The following is a 12,860-nucleotide window of genomic DNA, read 5'->3' on the forward strand; positions in this document are numbered from 1 at the left end:
GTCCCGGTCTCTAGTGCTCCCTGCTCCCTGACTGTCTCTGGATATTGTCTTCTCCTCCTGCCCTCTGGCCTCACCTAGTTCCGGCCACTATCACTTTCATCTGGATCAGTCTCTTCCTGGTTTCCTCACCAACAACTCTGTCCCATCTACACTACCAGAGTCTGTTTTCCTGTTTTGTATGTCCTTGTGGGTCATCCAGGTTGATCTCCAAGGGTAGCTGGAGTTCTGGAGAGATCTAGGCTAGAGACAGAGATTTCAGTCATCAGCATATAGACTTTCTCTCTCTCTCTCTTTCTCTTTCTCTCTCTCTCTCTCTCTCTCTCACCCACCCCCCCCCCCCACACACACACACATTTCTGTCTAGACCCATGGATCCTAATGACATCCCAAAGTCACTTCGCCTCAACCTGTCCCAAACTGACCTCTCTGTTCCCAAGCGTACCCACTGCTCCTCCTCTAAGCTTCCATGGACCGCTTGGCACCTCCTTCCCGTCATTTGTCCAAGCTGGACCTTCAGCATTTGGCCATGCTCCGTCCTTCCTCCTCAGGGGCTCACTCTCTCAAGTCTTAGTCCTTCCTTAAGTCCCGCCCCTTTTGCCCCCTGAACGCCACCCATACCTCTCTCCCTCTATCTTCCTCCACCCTCTAGCAGCATTTGACATGGTGGGTCGCTCACTGCTTTTGGAAACCATTGCTTCCCTCAGCGTTCAGAATACCCCTGCCCTTGGACCTCTTCCTTTCTCACTGACCATCAGCTGAATGTCCCTGCCAGCTCCCCTCCCAAAGTCTAAATGTTGGTGAGTCCCTGGAGTTGTCTTCTTGAGCCACTCCTCTCTGGTGAATCGTGTGCCTTCAAATTTGGGACACCCCCAAATTCTTAAGTGTAGGCTCATGGACCCGTTAACTGCCAACCTGATGTCTCCATGGGGACTCTAATGGGCATCTCAAACATTAACTCCAAGGCTACACTCGTAAGCCCCAGCACTGAGAATGGGCCCAGCTCCGGAAATGCTGGTGTTGGCTGACACTGCCCAGGCCCCCACTGGCTCTTGCCTGGGTGACTGCAACCACCCAGTGCTTCTCTGCTGCACGGCAGGGAGGACCATCCAAGCAGAGCGACTGCCTGCGTAAAGGCAGGAAGGAGAGCAGGGTTATGGCTCGGAGGAAAGTCCAGAGTGCACCATGGGCATCAGATAGCGAAGACCTTACGTATAAGGTGTAGACATCCCGAGGGCAGTAGGAAGCCACAGAAAGGGTTTAAAGCCAAAGGGACATACTTGATTTGACATTTCTTTCACTCCTTCGTGCCTTCCTTCACACATCTACTCCATCAACCAATAAATATTTACTGAGCAGCCTCTATTGGAAAGTGACCCGGAGACAGAAGAGAACAGCCAGAGAGGCTGGGCTTGGGACAGAGACACAAACAAGGAGCTGATGAAATGCTGTAGGCCCAGGCACAGGTGAGAAGGACCACAGCTATGGGGGTGGAGAGCGGATGATGAGCCTGAGGTGGGAGGCTGGGTTCCTGGCTTGGGCAACAGAGTAGGGGGACCCTCAGCCCAGAGGGGCTCCATTCCATAGGGTATGTGGTGGGGAGAGCCCTCTCTTCCTCCTGCGGAACGTGGAAGTCCTCAGGAGTGGTTTGATCTGGGTTTCTGGGCTTTAAGAGAAGAGTAAAAATTCAGGAAGTAGAGAAGTGGAGAGAGGCATTCTAGGCTGAGGGAACAGCATGTTCAAAGGCCCTGAGGGGAGAGAAGCTTGATACTCTGAGGAGCTGAAAAGCCAGTAGAGTTGAAGTTCAGTGAGCCAGAGAAAAAGTTCGGGGGGGGGGGTGTGTGGGGGGGGGGGTGTGGGAAATGAGGCCGGGAGCTTGATCTCTCTGAGGCATGACCTTGAGCACTCGGGGAGGCTCACCAGGATATCAGACCTCCCTGGGCAGACCGGAAGGAAGGAGAATTTGCGAAGGGACTAGGAGGGGACTGACAGATGAAGTGTGTATTGGAGGGGGGCTTTCTAGCATGTCTTTCTGGGAAAAGTCACTAAGAGGAGGTCCCACTGGGATACTTCTGAGGTGCAAGAGGAGAGGGAGAGAATCCTCTGGGTTCTGGGGAGACTCCGTTGCCATGTAAGGAAGTGATCGAGCCAAATAAATTTCCCTCTGCATAAGTCAGCATCCTTAGAACAGCCCTCTACCACCTGTCCCAGAAGAAGGTTGGTGGAGGGGACACAAGGTCATCTCAGGGAGCTCTTGGACTCCTGCCTCCTCTCCCCAGGCCCAGGGAATGGGCACACTGGTGAATGCCAAGTTTGTGCCACGCCCTCGGCCAGGATTTCACTCAACTGCACCTACGAATATTGCTGGATGCTCCCCCTGTGCTCTGCACCCCAGGTGCTCGGTTTTAAGGGCCTCACTTGGTGGCCGTAGCTCATTTACCTCACAGGAACCCCAAGACATGGCTATTATCATCCCCGCTTTACAGACGAGGACACTGAGGCTCAGAGAGGGCCTGCAGCCACACCGCAAGGACGTGACGCTTCATCACTACAACTGCCTCAACACAAAAACACCTCGCTGAACCCTGGCCACAGCCTGAAGTGACACCCAGGGTCCTCATTTTACAGAGTGTGCACTGGGAGGCCCGGTGAGGGGAGGGACTCGTCTGGGGTCACAAAGCTGCAGGGTGGGTCCAGATCATTTGGAGGAAGAGGTTGGATGGGAGAAGTGAGGGGTCTGAGCAGTGCGGAGAGGAAGGGGTGGCACTGGGGACTGGACTAGGACAGGCTTTCAGTTTCCCTTTGAAAGGGACTTCCCCTGAGTGGGGAATTTTGATTGGAAAGTTGTAAGCAACCCGCACTCCACTGGTTTGGCTGCCTCTTCCCCAGTGGCACCCAGGATCTGAAAAGAAACTGAAAGTTGGGAAGAGGGGAGGGAAGGGGGAAGGGAGAGGCTAGGGCGGTTCACAGCAACCGGGTTAAATTTCTGGTGACCTCATCAAGCCTGGGGGAGATAGGCAGGTGAGCCGATGACACGCCGCATGGCTATTGGGGAAATTGAGCCCCGGAGAGACAGCTCTGATAGTGACTGGGCCCTGGCCGTGTTACACAACCACCCCACCCCAGTCCCACACACGCACGCACGCATGCACACACATGCACGCGTGTGCGCACGCACACACGCGCACGCACGTTCACAGAGACCAAGGCAAGAGGGAGGGGGAGGAAGAAATAAAAGGGCTGAGCGGCCTAAAATGTTGAAAGGGAATCTTTGGAATCCAGGTCCCTGTGATTTGGTGACTGGTGGGATGGTGGGTCCTAGGGAAGCGCCCCTGAGGTGCCTCAGTATCCAGACTCAGGTTCAAGGCTCGTGATTGGCAGGGAGGCTGCAGACCTGGGTCCCGCTGACAACCGAACCAGATCCCAGGGTACCCAGGATGCTGGGGAGTCGAGTCCCTGGGGTGCTGAGCCTGTGGCTGCCTTGCCTCTCCCTGCTGACATCCTAATTGTGCCTCACAAACCCGAAGCATCAGAAGCTTTTATGAATGCCTCTGGCTGAACCTAGCACTGCCATGCTCCTCTGAGATCCTGAGAGCCACTTTCTGCTGGTTCTGACCTCCTCCTCTGCTGCTCCCATAAACACCCCGCCTCCCTGGGTTTCCTCCTCTGTAAACAGGAACAATGAGGGTACACATCTCACCAGGTCGTGAGCTAAGGTATGGAAAGCAGTTGGCACAGGGCTTGGCGTACAACAGGGGTGTAAGCAATGTTAACAGCTATGAGTATTATTGGTGGTGGTCATTCCTGCCTTTTCAAGGATCTCCAGGATTCTGTCCTCGGGGGTGTTTCCTCTCCCTCTCTGTTGGCTCCTTCCCAGTCTCCTTCCCAGGGCCCCTCCAACGACAGTGCTCCTCGCTGCCTGGGCACTTCCTGGGTGATCTCATGCACTGCTTGGCTCTGTTTACCTTCATCTCACAGCCTCCAGAAGCCCAGATTTCCTGGGGTCAGTTCTGACTTAAAACCTTCTCTGTCCGTCGTCCCTGTAAGGTCACTAGCCAGACTTTGGGCCCCGGGCCTTTGGCTCAGGAAACATGATCCGATAGCATGTCTATGTGCTGCCTCCTGGATGTGCCCCTGAATGTTCCCTGGGCACCTGAGACTCAACAAAGCTCAATTCAGCAAGCCCCGCCCCCCCCGCCCCCCCAGCCCAAGTTCTCTTTCCCTCCGTTTTCCTGTCTCAGTCAACAGATCCACTTTGCCAGCTGTCACCCACATCAGAAATGCAGGCGACATTATCCCTCCCTTCTCCCTACCCCAGCCCTGCAGCCGGCCAGCCCCTGAGTCCTAGGGATCCTGTCTCCAAACCTTGCTCCAGACTAGGCCTGTGGCTCCATCCACACCTTCACACAAACCGTTTGCTGTTCCCATTTTGTTCTGTTCCAAACTCGACCTCCATCCCTGGCCCGTGCACATGCCCCTCCTTCGTGAAGCCTCCAGCCTCCTTAGCTGACCCCGGTCTGGCTCTTTTTCTCCCTTTAAGGCACTGCCTGCCTCTTCCCCTGGATGGGAAACCCCTGAGGGCAAGGGCTCTGCGTGACTCACAGCTGGTGGAGGAACTCTAGTGTTTGTATGAATCATGGAGTCCAACCGGTCACTGTACAGACCGGCAAACTGAGGCCTAAGGAGGTTCCAGAGCAGGAGGAGGCTGACCCGGGGCAAAACTACGGTCTGTGGGTCCAGCTGACGCCCCCCAGAAGGAGACGGGGTGACTGGCGCTGGGAACCGGGCCGTATCGAGTCACCGTTGATGAGGTCTCCACGGGGACGTAGCCGTTCTCTGATGTCTCTTCCCCTCTCCAGGCCTGTGCAAGTGCTGCCCCCCCTCCCCCCGCCCATGCTAGGAAGGCCCATCCCCCACCTCTGACTAGCTATTGCCCACTCACCCCTCACCTGGCATCTCACCGGATCCCCAGCACAGGGTCCCCGCGGAGACCTCAAGTGTACCCAATCCTCCTTTATAGGGCCATGTTCTCTTCTGCCCTCCTCCCACCTTTCAGCCCCACCCTGTGGCTCTCCTGAGGTCCCAGGCTCCCTGCCAAGGAAACTCATTCCCTTCCATCCAGGGAGGCTAGGAGCATCTCAGGCCAGGGCAGGGGGCTGAGGCCTCACTGGACAGCTGGGACGGATGAGGGATGTGTTTTCACATATGGGGTTCTAGTCTCTACAGCTGCCTTTCCCCCATCCATCCCAGAGTCCCCCTGTCCTTCCCACTGCTCCTTTCCCTGCCTCTGTGCTGGCAAAAGCCCATACCTCCAAGGCTCTGACCACCACGGCCTCAGCGATCAAACTGAGGCACCCACAGCCACCCACGGGGACAGGCACAGAAACGCCAACAGCTACTTTTTCATCCACACTCACATTCTCTCACACGGCCGCACACCCTCATAGTTGTACACCCAATCTCAGTCAGACTCAGTCACCAACGCACAATCTGAAGGACAGACAGGCACACACCCAGAAAGTCTCAGAGTCGCCAAGAGTCACCAAGTCTCTCTCTCCCTCTAAATACCCACGGCCCAACAAAGATGCAGGCTCACACAACCACAAACGTGCACACCTGGTCACACACACACACACACACACACTCACACACACTCACACACAGTCACAAAGTCTCTCACACACAGATACAGAGCAATACACAGTCACACACAGAGAGAAACAGACACACACAGTTGCACACAGGCCCCTGGAGACACAGAACAATGGGCGCATTGTCTGGGCTGGCAGCAGCTGGGGAGGAAGGAGCCACAGTGTGGACGGAGGAGGCCGTGGGGTCTCCGTGCACCGCCCCCCGCTCACTCCCACAGCATCCTCAGCTTCTTCCCTCTTCCAGAAGCCAGACCCTGCGGGGACCTGGATTTACTGAGGGATTGGGCTCCCAGACGACCCTTCCTCAGACTCCAGCAATGTCTTGGAGGAGAGGCAGAGCTCCCTGTGGGCCTGGCTCCCTCTGGGGCTCTGGGAACTCAGGATCCTTCATTCAGAGAGCCCTTTGCTCTCTCCTCCTGGGTTTGCCTCTCAGCCCCTCAGCGCAGCGCCCGGAAATCGGGAGCTTTGGGATCTGCTCTTCACCCCTGACCCCAACCCCTCCAGGACTCGCACACCCTCCATCTGAGCCCTGCCAGCCGGTGCGGGCAGCGCCTGGCAGCATTGTGGGTTCCCTATTGTGGTCGAGACAGAGATGCAGGTCACGGAGTCCATTCCTTAGTGGCAGTGGGTGGAGAAGGCACTGTTCTGTCAGTGAACTTCAGCGGGGCAGGATGCCCCTCCCGGCCCCAGGCTGGTTCCTTCTGACCTCCCACTTCGGCCAGGCAGTCCCAGATCTTAATGCACGACTTCTCCAGGGGTTTCCTTACAGCCCCCACCTCATTTTAGTGGGTCTTTCCAAATCCTTTCTCACCCTCAGTTACCGGTATCTGCTGTGTGTCCTTGGGCGCATCACTTTCTCTTTCTGAACCTGGGTGTCCCAGTCTGGAAAATGAGGAGGGGTGTTGAAGCAGTTGAGAGTATTCTGTGGCCTCAGAGTGGGGGGGGGGGGGCGGGGGTCTACGGGAGTGAGTGCTGAGTGTCATGTCACCTCAGCCCTCCTCCGCCCCTTTGTGGTCAGATCTGTGGGGAGTTCCTGATTTCTCAGGCCCTGCGGTGTCTCCACACCTCACAGCCTCAGGCCTCCCAGGAGGCCATACCAGTAGGAGGGAGGGAGGGACGTGCTGAGCTGTCCAGGGCACAGCCTTGCTTTTGCAACACTTTGCTTCCTCCAGCCCCCATCCCTTTCCTCCTGGGGGCTGAGGGCAGGCAACCGGACACACACATCCGGGGCCAGTCAGGACTCGGGGGTTCCCACAGACCTGTCCATACCAGGGGAAGGGGAAGTGGCAGGGGACTAGAGCTGGAGGGTCTCCACCCCCTGCACCCCGCCTCTCTCTCCAGGCTCCCTCACTCTCAGGCTGGGTAGGGGGCCAGGCTGGGCAGTCTTGGGGCTGTCCTCAAGGGGCTGTCCCAGGAGCCTTGCTGATGTCCCACCCCTCCACTGCAGTGTTTGTTAAATTCCTGGGGTTCCTCTGCCTGCTCCGGGAGGCTCCCTAATATGGGGGAGCAGAGGTGGGGGGAGAGCATCTGACAGGTCAGACAGGTTATGCCAATGTCTCTGAGCCTCAGACTCTCCAGCTTTCAGGTGGGGATGGAGGTGCCCTTCAAGGTCGCAGGACCACCCTAATCGGAACTTTGTAATGGGTCCAGGCTGGGGGCAGGAGAGACCAAGGGTGAGTTTGTCTGTGGGGGCTTCGTGTGTGACTGGCTGCGAAGGGGGGGGGGGGGGGAGGGGGAGTTGAGGGACGCATCTTACCAGTCTTGACCAGAGGGACTCCGCGGCGGGCCAGACCCCCCAGGCTGACCGGGACCGGCAGGCAGGGACGTGGGTGGGACCTCTGACGGGTCTCCCGGCCTGAGGGGGCGCAGATCCCAGCGCGGGGCCCTGCGGCTTCCATGACCACATTCTCCGGAGCATAACTCAGGACCAAACCTCTAACGAGTCTGGGCATGTGAGCCCTTCGAAGAGTTCTAGGGGGAGACTGACAGGGGCTGTCAGTGCAGGACCAAGGTGTTGGGACCACTCCAGTTGCTGGGGCGTCCACTCGGACGGGTGGGTGGTGACAGGATTGCTCTCCCCTTCCTCTAGGAGCCCCCCCCACTCCTCTGCCCAGCTCGCCGAAAGACCCGCCTCTCCCCTACCCACGCTGGACCCCACCTGCCCTGGTAGGCGAGTAGGCTGGGGGTACCAGACCGCCGGCGTCGCCCACTGCGCAAGTGGGGCCCGGGACCTGAGCCCGCCTCTGCTCCTCGATTGGGCGCTTATTTAAATGTCCGGCCCCGCCCCGAGCTGGGGCGCATATATAAGGCAGCTCGGCGGGCGGCGGGCGGCATTCTGGCGCGGAGCTGAGCGGCGGCGGGCGCAGCTAGCGGGTCGGGCGCGGAGAGGGGGGTGCAGCTCGGTTTCCCCCCCGATACCCCTCCCCCTCAGGCGCGAGCCCCACCCCTCCGCCGGCCAGGCCGACCCGGCTGAACTATCCCCTGCGGCGCGAGCCCGGGGCGGCTCCGGGCGCCCCCCAGCAGACCCCCCCCCCCATCATGGGCAGCCAGAGCTCCAAGGCTCCCCGGGGCGACGTGACCGCCGAGGAGGCAGCAGGCGCTTCCCCTGCTAAGGCCAACGGACAGGTGGGTGCACTCGGAACGGCCCGACCCGGCCCCCTCCTCCCTCACTTCGCCCCCTTTGGGGCCCTGGGCCGGGGCCGCGCGCTTTGTCCGGCCCGGGACACGCGGCGCCCCCTCCCCCGCCCGGTCCCTTTGTTCTCGGCGCCGCAGCCCCCGCGGGCGAAGCGAGGGGAGGGGCGGGGAGGGGGCGCCGGCCCGGCCCCGCTGCCTTCTTTGTTCGCGGCCCCGGCCCCCGGCGCTGCCCCCCGGCCGCCCCGAGTGCCGCGCGAGGAACAAAGGCGCTGCCGGGCCGCGCCAAGGGGGCGCCCAGGGGCCGCGGGGCGGGCGCCCGGGGGGGAGGGCACTCCACCCTTAGACCCGATCTCGGTGGCTCACGGCCTTCTTTTTGGCGGCGTGGGGAGGTGGGGGGGAATCGAGATGGGAGAGCCTAGGGTGGGTGGGGGGCCGTTTACACAAAGCAGGAGGCTGGGAAAATGGGCCGTCCAGGTGCGGAGAAGAGCGCCCTGGGGCGGCTTCCCGCCCGTTGTCGGCTTGCTGGGCTCGCTCGCCCGCCCGCCGGGGATCGGCGGCCTCGAGCGGGTCTGTGCCGAATGGAGAGCGCGCCCCGGGGGAGGTGGGTGGGGGGGCCACGGGACCCCAGCGCCTCCTGCCGGCCGCGGCCTCTGCGCGCTCGGCCCCCGCGCGCTCGTGAGGGCAGGAGGGAGATGTTTGACGGGATCCCGGTGGGGGTGAAGCTACAGCCAACCTCCCGGGTTGCAGAATAGTCGGGGTCCCATTGCCTGGAAGGGGTCAGGGGCGGGCTGGGGGAGGTGGGGTAGAGCCCCGGCCCTCATTGCTGTCTCCTCTGCCCTGCAGGAGAATGGCCACGTGAAAAGCAATGGAGACTTATCCCCCAAGGGTGAAGGGGAATCGCCCCCCGTGAACGGAACAGAGGAGGCAGCCGGGGCCACTGGCGATGCCATCGAGCCAGCACCCCCTAGCCAGGGCGCTGAGGTCAAGGGGGATGCCCCCGCCAAGGAGACCCCCAAGAAGAAGAAGAAATTCTCTTTCAAGAAGCCTTTCAAATTGAGTGGTCTGTCCTTCAAGAGAAATCGGAAGGAGGGTGGGGGTGATTCTTCTGCCTCCTCACCCACAGAGGAAGAGCAGGAGCAGGGGGAGATCGGTGCCTGCAGCGAGGAAGGCACAGCCCAGGAAGGGAAGGCTGTTGCCACCCCCGAGAGCCAGGAGCCCCAGGCCAAGGGGGCAGAGGCTAGTGCTGCCTCCAAGGGAGGAGACACAGAAGAGGCAGGGCCCCAGGCTGCAGAGCCATCCACTCCCTCGGGGCCGGAGAGTGGCCCTACACCCGCCAGCGAGCAGAATGAGTAGCTGGGTGGGGGCAGGTGGGTGATCTCTAAGCTGCAAAAACTGTGCTGTCCTTGTGAGGTCACTGCCTGGACCTGGTGCCCTGGCTGCCTTCCTGTGCCCAGAAAGGAAGGGGCTGTTGCCCCCTCCCCGCCACGTTCCCTCTCCTTTTCCCTCCTGTGGATTCTCCCATCGTCCATTTGGCCTTCCTCTTAAGGCCAGTTGAAGATGGTCCCTTGCAGTTTCCCAAGTTAGGTTAGTGATGTGAAATGCTCCTGCCCCTGGCCCTACCTCTCCTGTCCCCACCCCTGTCCTGCCCTGCAGAAGGCAATTGCTGGTTTTCTTCCCCAATTCTTTTCCAAGTAGGTTTTGTTTACTCTATTCCCCAAATCCCTGAGCCAGATGTGGGGTGCCTACACTCCCAAACCCTGAGTGTCCAGCCTTCCCCCTCCCCCCCAACCCCTGTTGAGTTTTTAGTCTCTTGTGCTGTGCCTAGTGGCACCTGGGCTGGGGAGGACACTGCCCCTGTCTAGGTTTTTATAAATGTCTTACTCAAGTTCAAACCTCCAGCTTGTGAATCGACTGTGTCTCTTTTTTGACTTGGTAAGCAAGTATTAGGCTTTGGGGTGGGGGGGAGGTCTGTAATGTGAAACAACTTCTTGTTGTCTTTTTTTTCCCCCTCCCATTGTTGTAAATAACTTTTAATGGCCAAACCCCAGATTTGTACTTTTTTTTTTTTTTTCTAACTGCTAAAACCATTCTCTTCCACCTGGTTTTACTGTAACATTTGGAAAAGGAATAAATGTCGTCCCTTTAGTAGTGCTTTTTAATGAGTGGTCTTCTGGGAGTAGGGTGAGAAGACTGGTTAACCTCAACCCTTGAGGGAGGGATTAAGGTGAGGGGTAAGATTGTGGGGTTGTCTTCTTGTTCAGGAGGGTTGCCCAGATTCTCATGGACACCAGAAGGACAGGGAAGTGGAGTTGAAATCAACCCAGGGATACTGCTAGGAGACAAGCTCAGGAGGATGTAGAAATGTACCATTTTATTACAAAGATTCTCACAAAAATTAAAATAGTATCTCAAAAAGGAAACTAGACTACCAATCTCCACCTGCAGAACTGGGCGAGGATAGAGGGCAGGCAGTGTGAGTTTCTTGGCTCACAGGGGGCCAGTGGGAAGGTATGATAACAGAACCAATCTAAAAATGGCTGATATTACCTTAAGGAGCCTGACAGGGGGTCCCTCAAGATCTAGCCACTCCTAGAATGCCCAGTAAGGGCACCTTTCCAAAGCCACTAAGCAGGCACTTAACATTTCAGGATTTTGTCCTATGGCTTCTTAAGAATATGCTTTCCAGACCCAGCACCCTTTATAGTTCAAAATTAAGAAGTGGAAAAGGATGGGTGGCAAGACAGCCACTAGAAAAGCTCACTCCTAACACGTGCCCTGGGCTCAGGGCCCTGGTTCCTGTCTAGTCCCTGGGGATATTTATATTTAATATATTTTTATATAAATACACAGAGAGATAGAAAATATAAAATCTGAGGGGTTGTGGGAGAAAGGTGGGAAACTTGGCAGGAAGCCACAACTGGAGAGGTCTGCTCAGGCCAACTTGACCTCCTCCTTGACCCTGTGGAGAGAGCAGAGACTGGCATGAGATCATGCACCCCAGAGGCCTTGAGGCAAAAATATGGGGACAATGACTTCTATAGGACCCTAGCTGCCCAGGTGACTGCTGAGAGCTGGGGCTTCCTAGCTCTGCCTAGAACTGCAGAGATGGACTGGTCCCTGAAAGAGGTCTTTGTAAGCCGCACCAGCTGTCCCTGCGCCTTCCCTCGGCATAGCGGACAAAAGGGCTGGTGCTCCAATGCCAGGGAGATGGCTGACAGCTCCTTCCTCACCCTTTGGCTTCTTGCTTCTCCTCCTTGGTTTTCTCCTCTTCTGTGACTTCTAGAACATAAGAATGTAGAGATGGTGAAGGGATCCCTTCCAGAAAGACCCACGGAATTTTCACTTACCTGAAACCCCTTCCCCAACACTGCAGCTCAGTGGACATACTAAAGAGAGAAAAGCCCATCCCAGGCCCTCCCATTGAGCCCTGTGGAGAACAAACAGGTTGGACCGGTTTCCTGGCCTGCTAGAGCCTGAACCCAGTGGGCGGAGGCAGCCCCCTGGGAAACTGGGGTGAAGTGCTGGGAAAAGGGCTTGGGTGGTATGTGAGAGCCACACTCCTGACCAAGGGGAGCCCAGGCATGTCCCTGGCTCTGGAGCCTGGCAGGGCTCAATCAGCCACTGGAGATGACAAATCGAGTTTCATTCTTTTGTGGGCCCTGCCACTTCTGGGAGCTGAGACAGCCCCACAGAAGGCAGGGCCTGAGTCAGCTCCCTCCTCCCAGTGCCCTACATAGATTCATCCTCCTCTGGGGCCTGGGGCTCAAGACCCAAGTCCAGATACAACCCAAACCCACCTTTCTTCTCTTCTGGATCTTTCTCTTTTTCATCCTCAGTTTTGACTCTCTTGGCTTTTTTGAAGTTGGAAGAGTTCTTGCGACCGCCTTCTCCCTCTTCATCAGAGTCCGAGAACTCTTCCTCACAGGCGATTCGTTTGTCAGAGGAACAGACTGGGAAGTAATGGGAAATAATGGGTGAGAGTGCAGGAGATTATCTTTACCTCAGGACCTGTGCCCAGTGCCTCCCTGTGTGTCCAAGAGACACCAAGGGAAGGGGTGACCAAGAAGAAAGGAAGGAAACTCAGACTCCCTAAACTGTCCCAACTACCAGAACTTGGGTTTCTCAACAGGTGGGTAGCTTGAGAGGAAAGTGGAACCAAGAACAGTGGTGGGAACTCAGCGACCTACTGAGTGGGAAATTACAGGCCCCTGGGTCTGGGTCTTACTCGAGATGCGCTTGTCAGGGTCTTCTTCATCCTCGTCGCCACTCTCCTCTGGAATGGCATCCTCAGGAATCACCTGCATTTGGACCCCAGGTGCGTGGGGCAGCATTCGCAGGTTCTCAAACAGTCGCTGTCTATGGCCAATGGTAGAGAGGGTGGCTGGCGCTGGTTAGGGACAAACCAGAGCCTGGAATGTTCAATCAGGGTGTGTCTGGGGAATATACTCACTTGATCTTCTCCAGGTACTCATTGGTGTTCTGGTTGGTCATATTGGAAGGACTGATGTGAAGTTTGAAATCTGGTCCAAAGTATTCGAAGTAGTCGTTGTATGGAAGCTCTAATTGGGGGCAGGAGAT

The 12,860-nt window shown here is 57.6% G+C and overlaps 2 protein-coding genes and 1 long non-coding RNA gene across 5 annotated transcripts in view; 2 read left to right on the forward strand and 1 right to left on the reverse strand.

The window, feature by feature from the left end:
* Window positions 1-1,210: 1,210 nt before the first annotated feature.
* On the forward strand, window positions 1,211-7,425 carry LOC128775657 (uncharacterized). The gene is made up of 3 exons (XR_008420563.1): window positions 1,211-1,463; window positions 4,538-4,624; window positions 7,227-7,425. It is a non-coding gene; the product is annotated as an uncharacterized LOC128775657 (long non-coding RNA).
* A 550-nt stretch (window positions 7,426-7,975) lies between these two features.
* MARCKSL1 (MARCKS like 1) lies at window positions 7,976-10,427 on the forward strand. The gene is made up of 2 exons (XM_053898138.1): window positions 7,976-8,273; window positions 9,126-10,427. The coding sequence occupies exons 1-2, from the start codon at window positions 8,187-8,189 to the stop codon at window positions 9,633-9,635; spliced, it is 597 nt and encodes a 198-aa protein (XP_053754113.1). The 5' UTR covers window positions 7,976-8,186; the 3' UTR covers window positions 9,636-10,427.
* Window positions 10,428-10,627: 200 nt separating this feature from the next.
* The window catches only part of HDAC1 (histone deacetylase 1), a 31,729-nt gene continuing 29,496 nt past the window's right edge, over window positions 10,628-12,860 (reverse strand). The window contains exons 10-14 of one of the 3 annotated variants that reach the window (XM_019429878.2): window positions 12,733-12,841; window positions 12,508-12,638; window positions 12,080-12,232; window positions 11,513-11,561; window positions 10,628-11,241 (exon numbers count right to left, since the gene is read on the reverse strand). In XM_019429878.2, the coding sequence (XP_019285423.1) occupies window positions 11,214-11,241; window positions 11,513-11,561; window positions 12,080-12,232; window positions 12,508-12,638; window positions 12,733-12,841 (470 nt within the window). In that variant the 3' untranslated portion in view covers window positions 10,628-11,213. Of the gene's footprint in view, window positions 11,242-11,425; window positions 11,562-12,079; window positions 12,233-12,507; window positions 12,639-12,732; window positions 12,842-12,860 lie in introns of all 3 variants that reach the window. The other 2 variants (XR_002075170.2, XM_019429877.2) reach the window with 2 other exon arrangements.

This window comes from Panthera pardus, unplaced genomic scaffold, assembly GCF_024362965.1.
Source record: "Panthera pardus isolate Hobbes unplaced genomic scaffold, ASM2436296v1 HiC_scaffold_11, whole genome shotgun sequence".
Classification (NCBI taxonomy): Eukaryota; Metazoa; Chordata; class Mammalia; order Carnivora; family Felidae; genus Panthera; species Panthera pardus.

Excerpts from the sequence above, each read along its gene's own strand:
- MARCKSL1 (XM_053898138.1), top strand. The coding sequence starts at position 8,187 with ATGGGCAGCCAGAGCTCCAAGGCTCCCCGGGGCGACGTGACCGCCGAG. Across the intron at positions 8,274-9,125 it reads CTGCTAAGGCCAACGGACAG|GAGAATGGCCACGTGAAAAG; the intron begins GTGGGTGCACTC and ends TCTGCCCTGCAG.